The sequence below is a fragment of the Agelaius tricolor genome, unplaced genomic scaffold (genome assembly GCF_023055355.1).
Source record: "Agelaius tricolor isolate 1412-34295 unplaced genomic scaffold, bAgeTri1.0.p SCAF_6, whole genome shotgun sequence".
In the NCBI taxonomy this organism is placed as follows: Eukaryota; Metazoa; Chordata; class Aves; order Passeriformes; family Icteridae; genus Agelaius; species Agelaius tricolor.
This window is the reverse complement of record NW_027269266.1, coordinates 30,540,038-30,557,393: the sequence shown is the minus strand read 5'-3', so window position 1 is coordinate 30,557,393 and position 17,356 is coordinate 30,540,038. Positions and strand designations below refer to the sequence as shown.

Here is a 17,356-nt window from a genome sequence, read left to right as displayed (position 1 = left end):
CTTCCTTACCCTTTTTTACCTTAGTCTACACACCTGAAGTTTAGTTTTGCCACTCTGAAAAGAACTATGTGTTTATAGCACAAAGGTTTCAGTTTGTAACAAGCAAGTATCAAGGAAAGAAACCAGAGAGATGGATATAAAAATCTGTCTATCTATCTATCTATCTATCTATCTATCTGTCTATCTATCTGTCTTCACACTGTCAATCTGCAGGTTCAAAAGAAGTTCTGCACAGATCTTCTTTACTCTTAGGTTAAACAGTGAAGTCTTTGCCATTAAAGATCTAAATCAGTTCTTTTATTTTCAATTCTTTCTCCCCTCACCTCTAACCTGAGGAAAGTTTCAGGGCATAAGAATTTCAAGAGCAGAAGAAGTCAGTGACTAAGAAGGAAGAATACCAGAAAGAACACTACTACAACTCAGAGATGTACAATTTTCCAATCCAGAAACTGATAGAGGACATGTAGCAAGAATGACAAGACCATTTAATTACAAACAAACAAACCCAGGAACATTTACAAGTACAATTAAAAATTTATTTTTCTCTTTCAGCATTGAAGTGAGTACATGTTTACACACAATGTGACAAAAAAAAAATCATCTGGATATTAAGTACTAATTAAGATTGCAATTGTATTTTCCTTTATAACCATCAAGAATATAAGCAGGGAAACAGAAGAAAGGAAAAAAACACAACTTTGCCTGTATATCACCCAGTGCCTCTGGTTTTACTCATCCCCAAAACCTCACTTACAGGACACTTTTGGCAAAAGTCCCTGAACATTCTGTCCCCCCCACACATTCAGTACAGTTTAAAAAACAGGTTCAGTGGCACTTCAATATGATTTCAGTAACATTTGAGATACAGTGCACCCAACACTGCATGCAATTCACTTTGCTGTAAGGCTGACTTAAACGTAAGGCAAACATTACCTTGGCTCTCAACTATTCCATGATTAGACACCCTTAGAACACATACCCCTGTTAAATGCAGAGATGCCTTGATTCCCTTCATTGCTTTTCCTTCTGATCAAGAAAGCAATTCAGGGAGATGGTGTGCTATACTAAACACGAACTGCAAGGCATCAAAATGTTAAAACAAACAAAAATGAATAAAAATAAACTATATTCACATATTCAAAACTTATTTCCATCACTTAAATAATTTTATCTGCAATTACAAAATACATACACTTAAATATCTTTTAAAGAAATAATCATCTAAGATATCACAGATGATGATTTGCTTTTCATAATCTAACTGCCCTATCCCTGGCATAAAGATAAACCTGGACAGTGTTACTACCTAGAATGTTTTCCTATTATAATAAATTTTCTTAAATATACAGTAACTTCTCTTTAACTATTCTGACAGATAGTGCAAATAAAGACATTCTTTGGGTCACAATTTTAAAATATTACCACCAACGCTATCCTCAATTTAATATTGTTTTAGTAAATAAGTAAGAAAATATTTTAAGTGTACACATCTTCTAACATCTGTTTAGCAACACATTTTCCTCAGTTACCTTGGCTTAATGCAGACCACAAAAAATGAATAAACTACAATATTGCTCACCTATCCAAAAGATATGTTATAGTCATACTTAAATAAATATATTTAGAAATCTACCTATAAGTTTCCCATTGCTTTCCATGTATTGTTATTATCCAATGGCCTACTACATCAAATCATATCAAAATATCTTTAGAGACAACAAACATCACTTCAGAAGCACTGCTCAAAGGCAATGAAATAATGCTCTGAGAACCTAAGCACGTTAGGCCTACACAGATCCAAGCATGTTGTAGAATACAATAGTTTATGCTTGCTTTAGAGTCAACTACTGCTTTGCCCTAGCCAGAGACAAAAAGCTTATCTTAAATATTATCCATCAATGGTGCAGCAACACAAAGTGGGCCTGTTTGCTATCTGATGTTGCTTGCTGGCTTTGCACGTTTGTTTGCAGTCACTGGCACCTGGTGGTTCGTTCCATTAGTGGTGTTTGTTGCTGAGCCATTCACAACGATGTAATCAACCTTGTTTTCCAGTTTCACCAGACGTTGTAAGATGTCATCCAGAAGAACAGCAATTGTTCTCTTAAGATCAGCTGAAGATAATGGAAAAAACAAATTACAGCCTGTTATTTACTCTGTGTGGAAAAGAACTGCCATTTCAACACATTCACATCTTAAGACTTGCTACGCTCCCTAGCATACTTTTTGGAAAGGTGTGCAGATTGATTAAGAAGTACAGAATTAAACAGCTGCTTGAATTTTCTTTAATAACATTCCTTTGTTATTTTAGGGAAGGAAGATACCATTACAACAGGGAACTGTGAAGGCAGCCAATTAATATTAGAGTATAAGAGCAAAAACACTAGTTGGAACATTAGAAGTGGCTATTCAAATGTATTATTTCAAATTTCATCCTGACAACAGCATTGGAATACTCAGCTATGTCATCTTTTAGCCTTGGATGCAAGAGAATATATCTAAATACTTTCCACCATAAAAAACGTAGCTAATAGCTTTCCCATAAATGACAGATTTAGCCCACAGAAAAGCTGTTATTAAAAGGTATCTTACTGCTTCTTACATAAGCTATAAAGCAAGGGTTAAAAAAATCTATTTACATCTTTATTGACTGAAAAATAAGAGAAAAGATGGTAAAAAATTCTCATGATCTGGAACAAAAAACCAGTAACATCTTTCAATAAAAAAAAACCTATTTCTGCTGTTGCCAATCGCCATCTTCCTTCAGATTTGAAAAACATTAACAAACTTACCAGGTTTTACAAGCTGTTAAGATTCCCCTTACACATGAAGAAATCTACAAACTCTGTCTCTATCTGCTGCCCTCTAATCAGTTAACTAAGCAGAAAGATTGGGGAGAAAGATCACAGGCATCAAAGTGAAAAAACAGGAGTAAAACAGATAAAAATTAGTAGTAATTTAAATTTCAAAAAAATTAAGTACTTCCTTCTAAAATTAACTAGTTCTTATTTAGCAATGTTAACTTTGAAAAAAATTTTTTAAAAAATTGCTAAACAATTCAAGCCAGAGAGCCAGAGCAGGGTCTGCTGTCAATAACAGAGGGGGTGGGTCATGTACTTCGTAGTATCATTTTATGCTCAGCAATCTGAGGGAGGGAATTGTCAAGTTTTAATTCTGATGATCAGCAGATAGATTAAGAGATGACTTAAGTTCATATTAAACTCCAGACAAAACCACAGAAGACAAGTCTCATCTGGAAATATGCTGTAAGACTTATAGAGCAGGAGAAAGCTGCAGTACATGAGTAAAGGAACAAAGTTCTTGATGACAAAAAAAGATGGGAGGAGAAAACAGGGAAGAATAGAGAAGGCAGTCTCTTACTGTGATAAAAATTAATTTTAAGAATGAAAGGATTAATGGTTTAAACACTTTTTAGTCTCCTATTCCTCTTGGGTTGTTCCTGCACTTCTTGTCATCACAGACTTTCTTCCTTCTTCCTTAGCAGCAGCAAAAAGACTTCAGACACATTTTTGCTGCTTGCACTCTTATCAAAGGCCTGCAAACGGCATCCTACAAAAGGCAGAGCCATTTAAGCAAATCTTAAGGGGATCAAAGTTACTATACATCTTTTGAGATACTATTTTTAAAAATAAACAATTTTAGTTATCTTTTCAATATTTCAGAAGATAGTAAATACTGGCAACCTATTTACCAAGTTTGGTACAAATTCACAAGACAGGCAAATCAGAGATATGATGCACCAATTATTACGGCTCACAAGACAAGGGACGTTGTCTCTTATGGCTACTTCTAAGACAAGGAGAGATTCTGCCAAATTCATAATTGCCTTGCAGTCTCCAGACTGCAGACTCAACTAGTATCTTGCTTTTTCATTGCTTTTTTAAGGAGAAGAAAATCCAAGAAATAAAAGCAGGAAGTTAGCAATGAGGTACCAGAAGAATCTCAAATGTTGAAGTGACTTAATGTAAAACTTTGTCCCTTGTATCAAGCACCTGCTTATTCTTCAATAGCTGAAGATTCAGAAAAAGTCAAATGTGCTGTTACTTCTGTAAGTAACTGTATTCGTGTACCAGAAGAGATCTAAAAAGTATCCTGGAAAGCAAAAATTTCATGTATGAAGCTTGATTTTGCAACTCATCTTAATCTTCAACTTTGTTGAATAAACTAAAATCAAATCAGTTAATACAGAGAGGTTTTTTCCTGCTGAAGAGCATATAAATTCTCTTTTTTTTTTTTTTAAGTAGTATAACTTTACAGTTTTCAGAAAAAGAATATATTCAAGTAACTAGTATGGCTTTTTTCCTCTTACCATATCCTGACATAGAGGCTCCACCACCACCATTCATCAGGTTTTTATTTTCTTCTGCCAGTGCTTTGACATATCTTTTACTGAGATCTAGTATCTGTCCACGCAACTCAGCACTGCTTTGGCGTCTTGGATACTGAAAAGTGTAGCGCAGCAACATCAAACCCCAGATGATTCCAAAGACTAGTAAAAACATACTCAGTTTCTGGGACATATTTTTTCTTGAAAATGTTAGAAACATTTCTGATGAAGGCCACAGGCGCGTCCTAATTTCGTGAAAAGTAACTGAATTTGGCTTTGTCTAAATTACATTACATATTAAACAAAAATAATATTTCTATGAAATGGAAGATCTTCTGGCTGGATCATCTTGAATATATCTTCTCATGTTTTAGCTGGTCTTGATTCCTGAAATTTGTAAAATACCACTTGGTTATACAAAACTGCTACAGTTGTTGAGATCAAGAACAAATATCAGCTTCAAAATATGGTATTATTGCATCATCTAGCAAACAAGTTTTTTTATCTGCTTAGAGGTTCAGTTATATTTCCTTCTCACCTGTTATTTACAGGGTTTCCTCTTCCTATTTTTACCGATTTTTATCCTCCAAAAATCAAAACTTCTGTGCTTCCACAAAGCACCACAAGTATTTTAAATATTGTAATTTAAACTGAAATGAAACTCAAATGCATTTGAAAGAAGATGCAGTATCTAGAAGAGACCTGTATAACATTTCTGTACAATACTGTTTGAGTTATACACATACATCTAGACACAAGATCTTGTGAAATGATTCACTTGATTCTTGTTCTTCACTTTCAAGTACAGCACAAGTGTGAACAGACAACATATGGAATGATGTTTTTTGGTTGGTTAGCTAGTTCAAAGCTTCCTCTCCTTGCTCTGTACACCATTAAGTTTGTTTATTTGTTGTGGTGTCTTATTATTAAATAAAGAGATAAAACCAAAACAAATTGGCACATTGCACTTCAGCATTTTACTTCAACTTAAAAACATGTCTTACCATAGTACCCAATTCTGATCCTTCAATAGATGAAGGCTTCAGGAAGAAAGCAATTGGTAGGAAAGCTTCATCAGTTAAATAACAAATGTTCAGACAGTTTGAAGTAGTTTGAGCCACACATCTTCAGGGATATCTGTACTGGGAGAAAAAAAAAGATTTAAACCAAAAGTGAAGATATCTTCATTTACTTTACCAGTTGAAGGCTTCAAGCTACATGCTTTTAAAACAGAACTACATTTTCAAACCTAACTTCAAGCAATTGTTAGGGAAGAAGATAGAATTACTCTCCATTTTATTATGAATGCATGCACTTGAATGCCCAGTAACTGACTTAAAAATACTTTTAAAAGAAAGCTTGGTAAGAATCTCACTGAGCATCTCCATCTTCTTGTGTTATAAGACAGTAACAACAGATGTTCCAGATTCATTGCATATGAACATGCACATATATTTACACAGGCATCATCCTCTTACTAATTTTTACGCCTGAAACAGATCCCACATTTTTAGACCCTTTCCATGTGCATACCTTGTACTTCTCATCTTTCATCCATCTCTGACACTACTCCAATTATTCAATACTTTCTTAAAAGAGGATTTCTATTATTTAACATCGTCCAGATAAAGCTACTCATTTTACACAATAGTTACATTTTTCCTCACTATTCCCAGCTCTTCCCCATGTACTACCTGACACAAGTACTTTTTGGACTGAAATTACACATGTAATAGAGTTCCTCACCAGACTTTCTATAGTGGCACTTACACCTCGGTTTGTATCAGAATATTGAAACCAAGTTTCTTGTGCTGCTGAGCTCTCATCCAACCCTACCTCTGCCTCCATGGCACTTTTCATCCCCTGCACTGACCATCCCCGGCCCTGTGCCAACACAAGTGGCACTGCCAGCAGGGCCTCAGCGCTGCTTGTCCCTACCCTTCACTCTTCACATAATCCTCTCAGCAGGCCAGCCAGCATGCCTGATTCAAGTGGCAAAATTTTCAAGTGCTCTAAAATCAACATGCATATCTAAATTATTCTGAAAATTATTAACCCAAGGCAGAGGCGACATTGGGACTTGGACAACAAAGCTGCTGTAAAGTAACAACCAGTTGTGTGTGAAATGCCATATGGCAGCCACTGCCAGTACATAAACTGACTGCTGGGTGCACCAGTGCAAGTGGCAATCCCAAGTCACTGAATGAGGAACAGCTCACCCTCCACCGTGGGGTCTGACTGTGCATAAGGACAGCCAGCCAACACGCAGTAATTTGAACTCTCACTGTGTGGTATTTTCAGGGTCCCCCGTCGTGGGGAGGAAAGATGAATCTGACTCCATGTTCTTAGAAGGCTTATTTATTATGTTACTATATTATATTAAAGACTACTATACTAAAACTATACTAAAGAATAGAGAAAGGATATATACAGAAGGCTTAACAAGATACTAACTAAAAACTCATGACTGCTTCCAGAATCCCAACACAGCCAGACGGTGATTGGTCATTAAGTAAAAACAATTCACATGTTGGATAAACAATCTCCAACCACATTCCAAAGCAGCTAAACAGGGAGAAGCAAATGAGATACTATTCTTTTCCTTTTTCTCTGAGGTTTCTCAGCTTCCCAGGAGAAGAAATCCTGGTGAAGGGATTTTTCAGAAAATATGACAATGACACCACTGTAAATGCAGTGGGACATACTTTGTTCAAGGAATGTCTTTAATCCCCCTAAAACTGGTTTTAAGATACTAATTTGTCTTAAGTACATAAAATAAGGGGGAAAATAATAAAAATTTACATTCCATAGCATGAATATCTGGAACTGTGTGGCTTAAGATTTCCTGAAACAGATCTTCCCTAACATGCACTAACCAAAATTTCTTTTCCCCAGCTCTTTGCCAAATCCATGGCTCTGCACTCAGACTTTAATTAATAACTGCACCCACATCATTATGTATCTATATAATCTCTGAACAGTATGAAAAATTATGGAAAACATTATGAGGTCGAGGAGAAGAGTCTTCATGTGATGGCTCAGAAGACCAAACAGTATCTCTCAAGAAGACACCATAAGTTTCAAACCCCATTCCCAACAGTCTCTACTTCTTCTATTAAAAAAAAAAAAAAAAAAAACAAAACAAACAAAAAAAAAGAAACAGTGAAAAGAACAGATAGCTCTTGCAAAACGTAAATTGAGTTCACCTCTCCACAGATCTCCAGCCATATCTCATCCTGAAGCATTTAGACAGTATCACTACAGTCCTTTGGAGTAGAAATAACTCTGCCATCACACTGTAAATAAGACCACAAGCCAGGATAAGAGGTCTAGCCAAGAGGAACAGATTGAATAAACTCCTGCCAAGCAGCAGCAGGAATTGCAGACTGGGCCATCGCCATGCATATCTGATTCACAGTGCACACGCTGACTACCGAAACTAATGGAAATTAAGGACTTCACCTGCTGGGAAATTGCATAACAGTCATATAGTGACACGAGGCAAAGGAACTCTGAGCAAGGTTTACCAAAATGAAGGGGACTATTTGTACTTGCCACTTCTCCTACACATTTTTTAAAGGCCATTCCCTCTTCATGAACTCCAGTATAATCTCAAAGTTCTGGAGATCTGGTCTCCTCTTTCCCCCTGAAGTGCACGCACTTGTAGTGACTCATAAGACACTCCCTGCAACACTCTTGGGGTTAAAAAAAAAATTAAAAAAGTAAGCTTATGCCCAAATGATTTGGAAGTAGGAAAAAAAAGAGTATTGGAGCACATATTAAGAAGGAAAAAGCACATTAAGATGGATGGGCTGGGATATTCTTGTACCTCTTGTTGCCCTGAAGGGTCAGCACTTCTCTACAAGAATATTATAGTTTCAACAAAACTTGGGCTCAGAATGGACCTCTGTTTTCAGTAATTTAGAGGTAGTATCCCAAAAGATAACAGCACACATGATAGAAAGTAAGTGTACTTTGTGATCTTTATTCTCCCTTATTCTCTCAAAGCACACAATATGCTGAGTTGGAAATCCTCCCTGAGCAGGAAAAAAAGGAAGCTGAGACTTCCTTTTTCACACTGATTTATCCTGGTTAGAAATTCTGGCATACCACTCTTCCAACCACAGCTGAGGGATTTTTGTGGCAAAGGCAAAGCACTGCAGAGAGCAACAGGAAAAAGGATGCATGAAAGCCACACTGCTGCAATTCCTACCATCTCTAATCACAGAGACTGAGACAAAAGGCAGACAACCATGAAGATGAAGCAGTACAACCAGAACAAAATTTGAAAATCTGAGGAGGGAAAGAAAAGAAACAAAATCCCAAAACAAAACAGACCCGAATCAAATAAAACCCCTGAGTTAACTGGAGGCAAAATGGAAATCCTAGAATCCATGAAGAAAAGAATGTCTTCCAGATAATCCTTTCCATTAGCAGCCTAAAGTAACCGATTCAAGTGCCAGTTTCCCAAAGTACTTTAATCAGCATAGCACTTTAAATCAGCATGCATATTTTAATTATTCTGAAAGTTGCAAGCCCAAACCAGGAGCAACATTAGAACTTGGAGCTACAACCAATTCCTGAATGAGGATCTGACACCGGGTCTGCCTTTCACAGACATATAAACAGCTTGGCTTTCTTCACTGTTGATTGTCTAAGAAAAGTACTGCCAAAAACCTACCAAGGTGGATACAACTTTGTCCAGTGGTACCACAACACTGACATCCATCTGGCAACAAAACAATGAATTAAGGCACTCATCCACTCCAACATAAAATCATGTCTCTATCCTGTATACCTGTATTTCAAAATCAGTCATATATAAATTATATTATTGACTGCACAAAACAAGAGGAGCAAAGATAAAAAAAGAGCTACAGAAAATGCATTATATGTTCCATAATACAGCAAAGTTATACTTAACTACTACTTAACTAGCATCAGACTCCAGTTTGAATGCTGACCCTTCTCCATGGAAACTAGCCCATACTTACAAAACATCCTTCTTAAATTTTGTTGCGAAGTCTTCCTCTTTCCCAAAAAAACCAGAAAAATTCATTCCCAGAAAAACCAAGAGATTATATTAACATACAACACAAAAATTAAACAGTCTATAATGCAAAGGAATGCCTTGTACATGCTCTGAAACAACCTCAGGTTATCAGGAAAACAAGGCATACCTAAATCCTTAAAAGCTTATGTCACCTTACAGCACTGCCACTTCTGCCAGTCAATTGGCCCATGAAAGACTGGCACATATTCATCAGCATTTTTCTAGCCTGCCCAAGAGACTCCAGCCTTCCTAAACCACTAGAAATGATTGCAGGGCAAATTTAAACCTATCCTGCAGAGATGATTTGTGTACCTTCTAGTTTTGAAAAATGTACAGGACAGATGACGGTAATTATTTGTAAGAGGAAAAAGAAAGCAGCAAGTCCATCAGGTATTTTTGGTTGTTATTAATAAGCAGTTTGCAGATGCAAAGAATACAGAAAACCAAAGGCTGAGAGAAACCCACTTGATTCAAAGATCAAAAATACTTTTAAGAATAAAGCCAAGAAAAATGCAATAAAAATAATATCGTTAAGATACAGTCCAATAAAGTCACCTCTTTGGTCATATATTTTGAAAGACAGAACCTCAAATAATAAGGCAGTAGTTCCTCAGTGATACTCTAGAGACCTAGTCTCTAATGCACTTATATATTAGGAAGGTAGGTCTGATAAGTGGGAATTTTACTCCATCTATTACTTACTACCACAATATTTATCAGTTCCTCACTTTCAAACTATGATAAACAACAACATGACACTGTGCATTCAAGAGCAGGCCTGGTTTTGCAACCAGATAAACTGCATAAAAATAAGTGATAAGAGCTTAAAAAAAAAGCCATACACAGTCCTTGAGGCATACATCCAATTAAAGAGTAAGTGGAAAAAATCTTGCAATAGAGCAGACAGCAGATAGAAATCAGGACAGTAAAAATAAAAGCTGACATTAATAACAACTATAAAATAATTATACAGTACAAAATTGGAATTTATTACCGTCTCAGTGGATGTACAAAACGTTTATGAAATTGTTAACAATTTTAAATTACCATAGTAAAATTACATCTGTACAAGAAATTACTATTAAATTCATGGCAACAAACATCCCTCAGTACAGAGAGGGTACTGTATCAGTAAACAAAAAACTGCCTCTAAATATGCAGAGTGATACCTCATTGCAATAGCCAACAAACATTTCGGAAGACAAGAATCACTGGGTATTACAGAATACCAGGAAAAAAATTTCCACAGTAGCATCAAACTCCATTCTATTATTTTCCCCTTTTTTGCATCTATTTACAGAGTGCACCTTTGGGCCCATTTATCTCTGTGACCTCCAAAGTATTTTATTTTCTAATTTTCCAACAGAAAACTTTGAGCATCACTCAGCTGACAGGAATCAATTGTGCTGACCATTCTGAGAGCAGACAGGCTGGTTCTATGTTATTTGGAAAACCCTCAGTCATTTCTGTGAAGCAATGCAAATGTTAAGTCTAAAGAATGACTGACATACAGTGGAACAGTACAGAAAATACACAATTAATTGTAAAAGACTGAGACAATGAAATAAGCACCTAGAAGCCCAGGAGCTCACATGCTGAGACTTTTTGGAATGCCAAAAATGATGTTTGTATTCTGGTAATTTGCAGTCTTAGATGGTTGTTGCTTTGGCAGCAGATGAAAAATCTACATGAGGTGCAGCTGGCAAAGAGGTGCCCAGAGAAGTGAAGTGTTTACACAGAGCTCTGATTACAACTGGTGTGTAAGGAAGAACCACATTCCTCATATTTTCATGAGTACAGGAGTTCTCGAGAAGAGGCCAGTGAGACTACTGTCCTGTACTGGCACACCCATACTGGTGACTGTCCTTTGGTTCCCAGGTTCATTAATCAGGTTCACTCAGACAGCTGCACAGTGCCATAAAAGAGCAGGATACTCCACTTGGAACCAACCATTAACAGCAATGCCAGTTCCCAGACAAGTGAAACCACATTTAGCTGTCCTTTGATAAAATTTACTCTCCACACTTCAAGTATTCCTATTATTGCTGCTGTAAAATTTTGTCAACAAAAAAATATCACAGCAGAGAGGGAAAAGAGGATCTGTACTGACAAAACATCAGCAGTGCCTGACATAACACAGCCCAAAACTGATGAAACTCAAGGGTTTTTCCAGACTGCATCACAGATGAGTAGATAGAAGCAACCATTTATATTAATTGCTGCTAGACACACGCGAAAATATCAATACTATAAAACATGCTGCTATCTTAAGGACAGGTAAGAAGGCATAGTTCTGAGCAAAAAAAGGCTGCCCTATCACTATGAAGGCTGCTGGGCTGTAGGTTTTAGCAGTTCTATACCACATTCAGAGCATGCTGCCAAAGGAGTCTGCCTTTGTGTCTTTTCCAGGACATCTATCTTTATAGCTTCTCCTACAGCATGTGTTCTTCCATTCCCTGCTTCTACATGCCCAAGACTTGCAAGTACCTTGGCACACTGAAAAAAAAAACCCCAAAAACCCAAAACAAAAAAAACCCCTTTTGCCTTATTGCTAGCTGCCTCTTAGAGAACATCTTTAATGGATATTCCAAGTGAAAGAAACATGAAGTTTAAGGGAATAGCAAAAATGGGTAACTACCAAAAATACCTACTCTTCTACAAAGAAAGAAGAAAAATCTTGTGTGTTCCTAACAGTTCCTGTCTCTCAACAGAGCCAAAGGAAATATGGGCCAACAAAAGTCACAGCTCATCAAGCAGACACAGTGCTGCTGCTGACGAGCTGCTGGGACTACCTTAAACACATCTTACACCAGGAAAGGTTTTACCTCCTACAGGCTTCTAAGAACAGCACCAATCTGTCTCGTAGATGAACTTTGAGTTGAGAGCACAAACATACTGCTTTTGACTTGAAAACCCACACAGCAAGCTTACATGGTTCTGGTATAAAATTATCTGAGAGCCCAAACATTAGACCACCTTTTGTCAGTATTTTAGAAATACTGGAAAGCTGTTTCTATTTAAATGTATGCATTCCTATTTTAATTGCTTTTGTTTCACACTTTCTACCAATAATTATTTTCATTTTGCATTGTGTCTAAGAAGTCTTTTTAAGTACCTTAAAGTATCTTTTTTTTTTCAACACCTTCCCCCTTTATTTTGCCTAATACTGCAACTGAATGCTTCTAAAATAAACCAACCATTTAAAAACAGAAATTCTTTGTTCCTTGCCTGTGGGCAGTCAGCCAACATTCAAGATTTTGAGAGGGGAAATGGCTTGGCAAGAAAATTAAAGCAAGCAGATATCAATAGGGACAGTACATCAATAGGGACAGTATGCTACACTTGCTGAACTTGCCCTCCTCCCACTGGGCCCATCTGGGCCCCAAAACATTTCTACATCTCTGTATCAGATTTTTAAAAATAATAATAGTGAAAAAAAATTTAAACAAAATCTCACCTTAATTTTCCCTGGCATACTTTTCTCTATTTTCTCTTCATGTTTTTCTGCCACCATTCAGGTCACTGTAGGACCCTTGCTCCTTGAGAAGAGTCACTTATGACAGAGCACAAGGCACTTCCTTGGCTTCTCTCTTCCCAGTAACACTGCCACAATTTATTAATTGCAGGCTACGACAAGTACCCCATAGTACTCCCTTGTGGAATTTCACAGCTGTCCTTGTATCACTCTTTCCAAAGCCCCCGAGACTCCAAAACTTCCTCCTGAGATGTTTAGCTAATTTTGACTAGTTTTACAGAGGCCCAAGCCTACAAGATGATGCATGTACGTTGCTGGTAAGAGAGGGATTTTCACTGAACGTTTTAAAGAGACCTGAAAGGAAGGCAGGTGTCATTAAAAAAAGCAACGAGGGGAGGGGGGAGACAGCTAACAAAGTGACAGCTGCAGTGGGGGAGAGATTGCCACTGCTCACACATGCACACACAGGGCACCACACAAACACTATTCCTGTAGAACGGCAACAAAAAAAGCACTTGTTCCACTGGGGAGAATTCAACTTGCCTGATTTTCTTTCAAGGAACCTGTACAATTCAAACTGCCTATGAATTTGTACACCAAAATTACATTTCTATGACAAAGCTGCAATACAGACAAGGCTTTGGATTCATGCTCCTTCCCAGAAGACTTACCCAGGTGAAGATTTCAGAAAAATAACACTGGAGGAAATATTAAAGACAAGTGATTTCTTCTATATCTTTTCTTCTACAGTCTTACTTCTGGATTGACTTGCAGCTCAATGTAGCATAGCAATGAATTGTGACAGACATTAGTTAACAGTAACACCTCAGTGGTGTGCACTGCAAAATACTTTATTCTTAACATTAAGGTACCTAGAAATTTAACTGGATTATTTATAGCATGGTAGCCTCCTATTTCTTTAGTATTACTGAAGAAACCAATTTCTGGGAATAAGTTTTACATTCCCTTGTCTATGCCTCTAGTTCAGGCCCTATTTCACATGGGCAAAGTACCCATTCAGTTCTGAGCAATCCAGAATTAATCTTCTAAATTACATATGCAAATGCTAATATACCTATTTTCTGTAAAGTTCATAAAGTTTTTTTAGTAAACCATAGAAGAAAATATAAGGCTGTTATTAATAATGTTCACTAGAGAAAACTCAGCTCATAAAATGACACAAATTATAAATCACAGGTGAAAGAGGTTGTTAATAAACAAATAGCATGTGAAGTACATTTTATCAGTAAACTTGTACCAGGAAAAACAGATTCATTTGAGTGACTGAGCCTCACAGATTTTTGACAGCTACTGGAAAATGGCTATTTTTTACACTTACTAGTCTTCAGATACGTTGACTACACAGCTGACAATTTTAGCTGACAGCATGTATTTATCCTACTTACAGTTTAGGCAAGATACAAGAACTACTCCCCTTTACTATTCTCAGAAAAGGTACATGTGATCATGAACTCCAGGGGAAATATCTTACTTTTAGCAGCTAAATGACATCCAGTCCCCCAGGATACATCACAATTTGTGATTAGCTGATACCAATGCCTCCTTCAAGGAGGTAACAGCCAAAAGGAGTCTCTAAAAGCAGATACTACAAAAGCTTTAAAAAGAAAAAGCTGTGGGGGGCGAAGAGGAGGAGGAGGAAAGGAAGTACCTATATTTCCAACTGTAAAAATCTTTAGGAAAAGGACCAAAGGAATTCCAGCATAATTGCTTAATACTCTGGAGCTCTCAAGTACCTATTAAACAGCTACAGATTTTAACACCTAAAATACCAAAAAGAGGTCAGAATAACTTAGGCTTTATACACATGGCTATCTGCAGTCAAAACAGGAACAAAGATAACAATAAATTTCTACATTTGGTCTAAAACTGCAATCACACTGCTTGTGGCACTACTCTACTCACAGTCGAATATCATCTTCATATTGTCTCCTTTCTGTGATAGTCTCGTGAGAGTAAAGCAGGGATTCATTACATTTATTCCAAAATTAATACTATGTTACAGTCAGGACAAAACACATGCACACAAGGATGTACATCATGTTCACATTCTCAGGGCTCTCTTAAAATAAAAAGTTGCAATTCTTACAAAGATCACTTTTCACAGTGAAAAAGCACATCCATCTGCCCCCAGTTCACCCACTTGGGGAACTACAAAAAAAGCCCCCAAAACAGCAACCAAAAAGAACTAGTTAACCCAATCTGAACTGTTCTAAGGAAACCCCACATCATGTCATCGCATAAACAGAAATTATCTATGCTTGTTTTGTGGCACACAAACACAGAAATTACACTGCACTCTAGCTGTCAGTATCTTTTAGATGACAAGAGACATGAAAGAAAATTTACAGGATGCTACCATGTTAGGTTAGGGAACCGAAAAGAGAGTTTATTAATAATGAATGATGAACAGAGCTACCGAAATAAGGTAGAGATAATAGTACGTTATACATGTTTACCAAAATCGAAGGTAAGTGCAGTCAAAACATCATCAGATATTACAAATAAAACCAATTTTCTTATATTGTAAGAAGGAAGCGCTGTTCTGCAACTCTTACCGTCAAAAAATTCCATATATTATAATCTCCTAAAACTGAATGTTTCAAATTTTGCAGCCTTCATTCAGTATTACTTTTTCCTATTTCTTCAATAGTACCAACGTGAGCAATTTCAGTGGAATATTTACCCGTTTGTTTTGGGGTTTTTTACGCAGACTTGCTAGTGCCGGAAGATCACTTAACCTGACATTGGAAAGGATCCTGCCTTTGCCTGAATATGACTTTTTTCTTCCTTCCCGTGAGTTCCATCACATCACTCTAACATGCTTTACCTCTCTGGAAGTTATGTCCTTACAGCAGAAGGCATCGATCTTGCAGAGTCACTGCAGCCACAGCTTAAGCCTGAAGACCGCTGCTAAGGGCGGCGAAGGAAACCAGCAAACCCTCGTGTGCTCCGCCGCTTCCTGCCCACCCAAGGACACTGCATCACAGCCCTGGGACACGGAGCGCCCAGGCACAGCTCACCGCCCCGAGAGCCGCGCAGGAAGCCCGAAGGAAGCCGAGCCCGTCCCGCAGCTCCCGAAGGAGGGGCGGACCGAGGCGGCCGCTCAGGCGCGGTGCGCACCCGCGAGTGCGGGAGAGCCGCAGCCGCCCTGCGCCATCCCGGTCCCGCCCGAGCCTGCGGCCACCCCCAGCCCTTCCCCCGGGAAAACACAAAACACACACGGGCGGGTGGGCCTCCCCCACACACACAGTCCCGCCGCCCCGGCCCAATGCGCGGCTCTGGGGCTCTGCCGGGGCCGGGGCGCCCCCTCCGCGCCACCCCCCGCGCAGCGCCCCCCGCCGGCCGCCCCGCGCTACCTCCGCTCGCTGCCTCCGCCTCAGCCGCCTCCTCCCGGCCCGCGCCCGCGCGCCGCTTCCGCCCGCGCCGCGCGCCCCAAGCCCCGCCCCCGCCGCAGCACGCGCTCCCCCTCCCGCCCGGCACTGCGGGCGCCCCCCAGCGGTGGGAGGGAGCGGCGGCAGAGGCGTGAGGGGGCGGGCTCCGCGCCCCGCGGCTCTACGGGGAGTTTGTCCTCGTCCGTGCCCCGGGCTGCGGAACGGGGGCTGGGCATGTTTAGTCTGGAGAAAACTGAGAGGGGGCTCATCAGTGCTTTTAAATATCTCAGCTGTTGGCGAGTTATTGGCCAGGAGGGTGGTGCCCCGCGACACGACGGCGAGCAAAGGCCGTGAACTAAAACAAGTTCCGCCTCAACATGAGGGTGGTAAAGCACTGGAACAGGCTGCAAAGGGAGGTCATGGAGTCTCCGGCCCTGGAGACATTCAAAACGCATTCCTGTGTCACCTGCTCTAGGTGACCCTGCCCATGGCAGCGGCCTGGACTAGGGCATCTCCAGAGGTCTATTCCAACCCTAAGGGTTCTCTGATTGTTCGTGGCTGGCGTGGTACATAAACCTCTCCCCTGCCTCCCGCCCTCACCGTGATAATCATCTAAATAAAATTCATTGTGACTGAAGGACTGTGCTAGAGAGTCACCCCAGGCTCTTCCTGCAAGGTGCTGTTCAAAGGAAGCTGGTAGCAGTTAAGGAAAGGTGAACGTAAGGGCAAAGTAAAGAACACGTTGGACAGCTGTGGAGTTGATAACATTCAGAAGCACCTGTTGGTCACCTTATCTCCATCCCTTCACCGTGCGTCAGAGGCCACATGGCTTCTCCCTGCTTTTAAACCTGCATATTCTGCACGGGTTAAATGCGGGAAAAATCAGCGTTTAAATGCGATACTGTTCTAGAAAAAGGGATAATGATACATCAGAGGGGCCTAGACCTAACTATGCAGACAAAACTCTTGGCAGGTGCTGTGTCAGCTGATGAATCTGAGATATGTGATAAAAACTATATGACAAAACAGTATCAAGCACAGTGTTTCTTTTCAGTGGCATATGAAAATCAAACCTTAAAAGTGTTTATATA

The 17,356-nt window shown here is 39.2% G+C and overlaps 2 protein-coding genes across 5 annotated transcripts; one reads left to right on the top strand and one right to left on the bottom strand.

Moving 5' to 3' along the window:
* Positions 1-514: 514 nt before the first annotated feature.
* CCDC126 (coiled-coil domain containing 126) lies at positions 515-16,362 on the bottom strand. 4 transcript variants are annotated; one of them, XM_071429222.1, is made up of 5 exons: positions 16,251-16,348; positions 15,722-15,853; positions 5,350-5,482; positions 4,328-4,732; positions 515-2,111 (listed from the first exon to the last, which is right to left on the bottom strand). In XM_071429222.1, exons 4-5 carry the CDS (start codon positions 4,563-4,565, stop codon positions 1,930-1,932), a joined length of 420 nt encoding a protein of 139 aa, XP_071285323.1. In that variant the 5' UTR covers positions 4,566-4,732; positions 5,350-5,482; positions 15,722-15,853; positions 16,251-16,348; the 3' UTR covers positions 515-1,929. The 4 variants fall into 4 exon arrangements, with proteins under 4 accessions (XP_071285323.1, XP_071285325.1, XP_071285324.1 ...); XM_071429224.1 differs by lacking the exon at positions 15,722-15,853 and having other exon boundaries at positions 5,350-5,487; positions 16,251-16,362; XM_071429223.1 differs by lacking the exon at positions 15,722-15,853 and having other exon boundaries at positions 16,251-16,338.
* On the top strand, positions 15,735-16,619 carry LOC139591345 (uncharacterized). Its single transcript, XM_071429906.1, has one exon. The coding sequence runs from the start codon at positions 15,735-15,737 to the stop codon at positions 16,617-16,619; it is 885 nt and encodes a 294-aa protein (XP_071286007.1).
* The last annotated feature ends 737 nt before the right edge of the window (positions 16,620-17,356 follow it).

Coding starts and splice junctions, on each gene's coding strand:
- CCDC126 (XM_071429224.1), bottom strand. CDS start 4,565: ATGTTTCTAACATTTTCAAGAAAAAATATGTCCCAGAAACTGAGTATG. Junction 2,112..4,327: donor AGCCTCTATGTCAGGATATG/GTAAGAGGAAAA, acceptor CATTATCTTCAG/CTGATCTTAAGAGAACAATT.
- LOC139591345 (XM_071429906.1), top strand. CDS start 15,735: ATGTCCTTACAGCAGAAGGCATCGATCTTGCAGAGTCACTGCAGCCAC.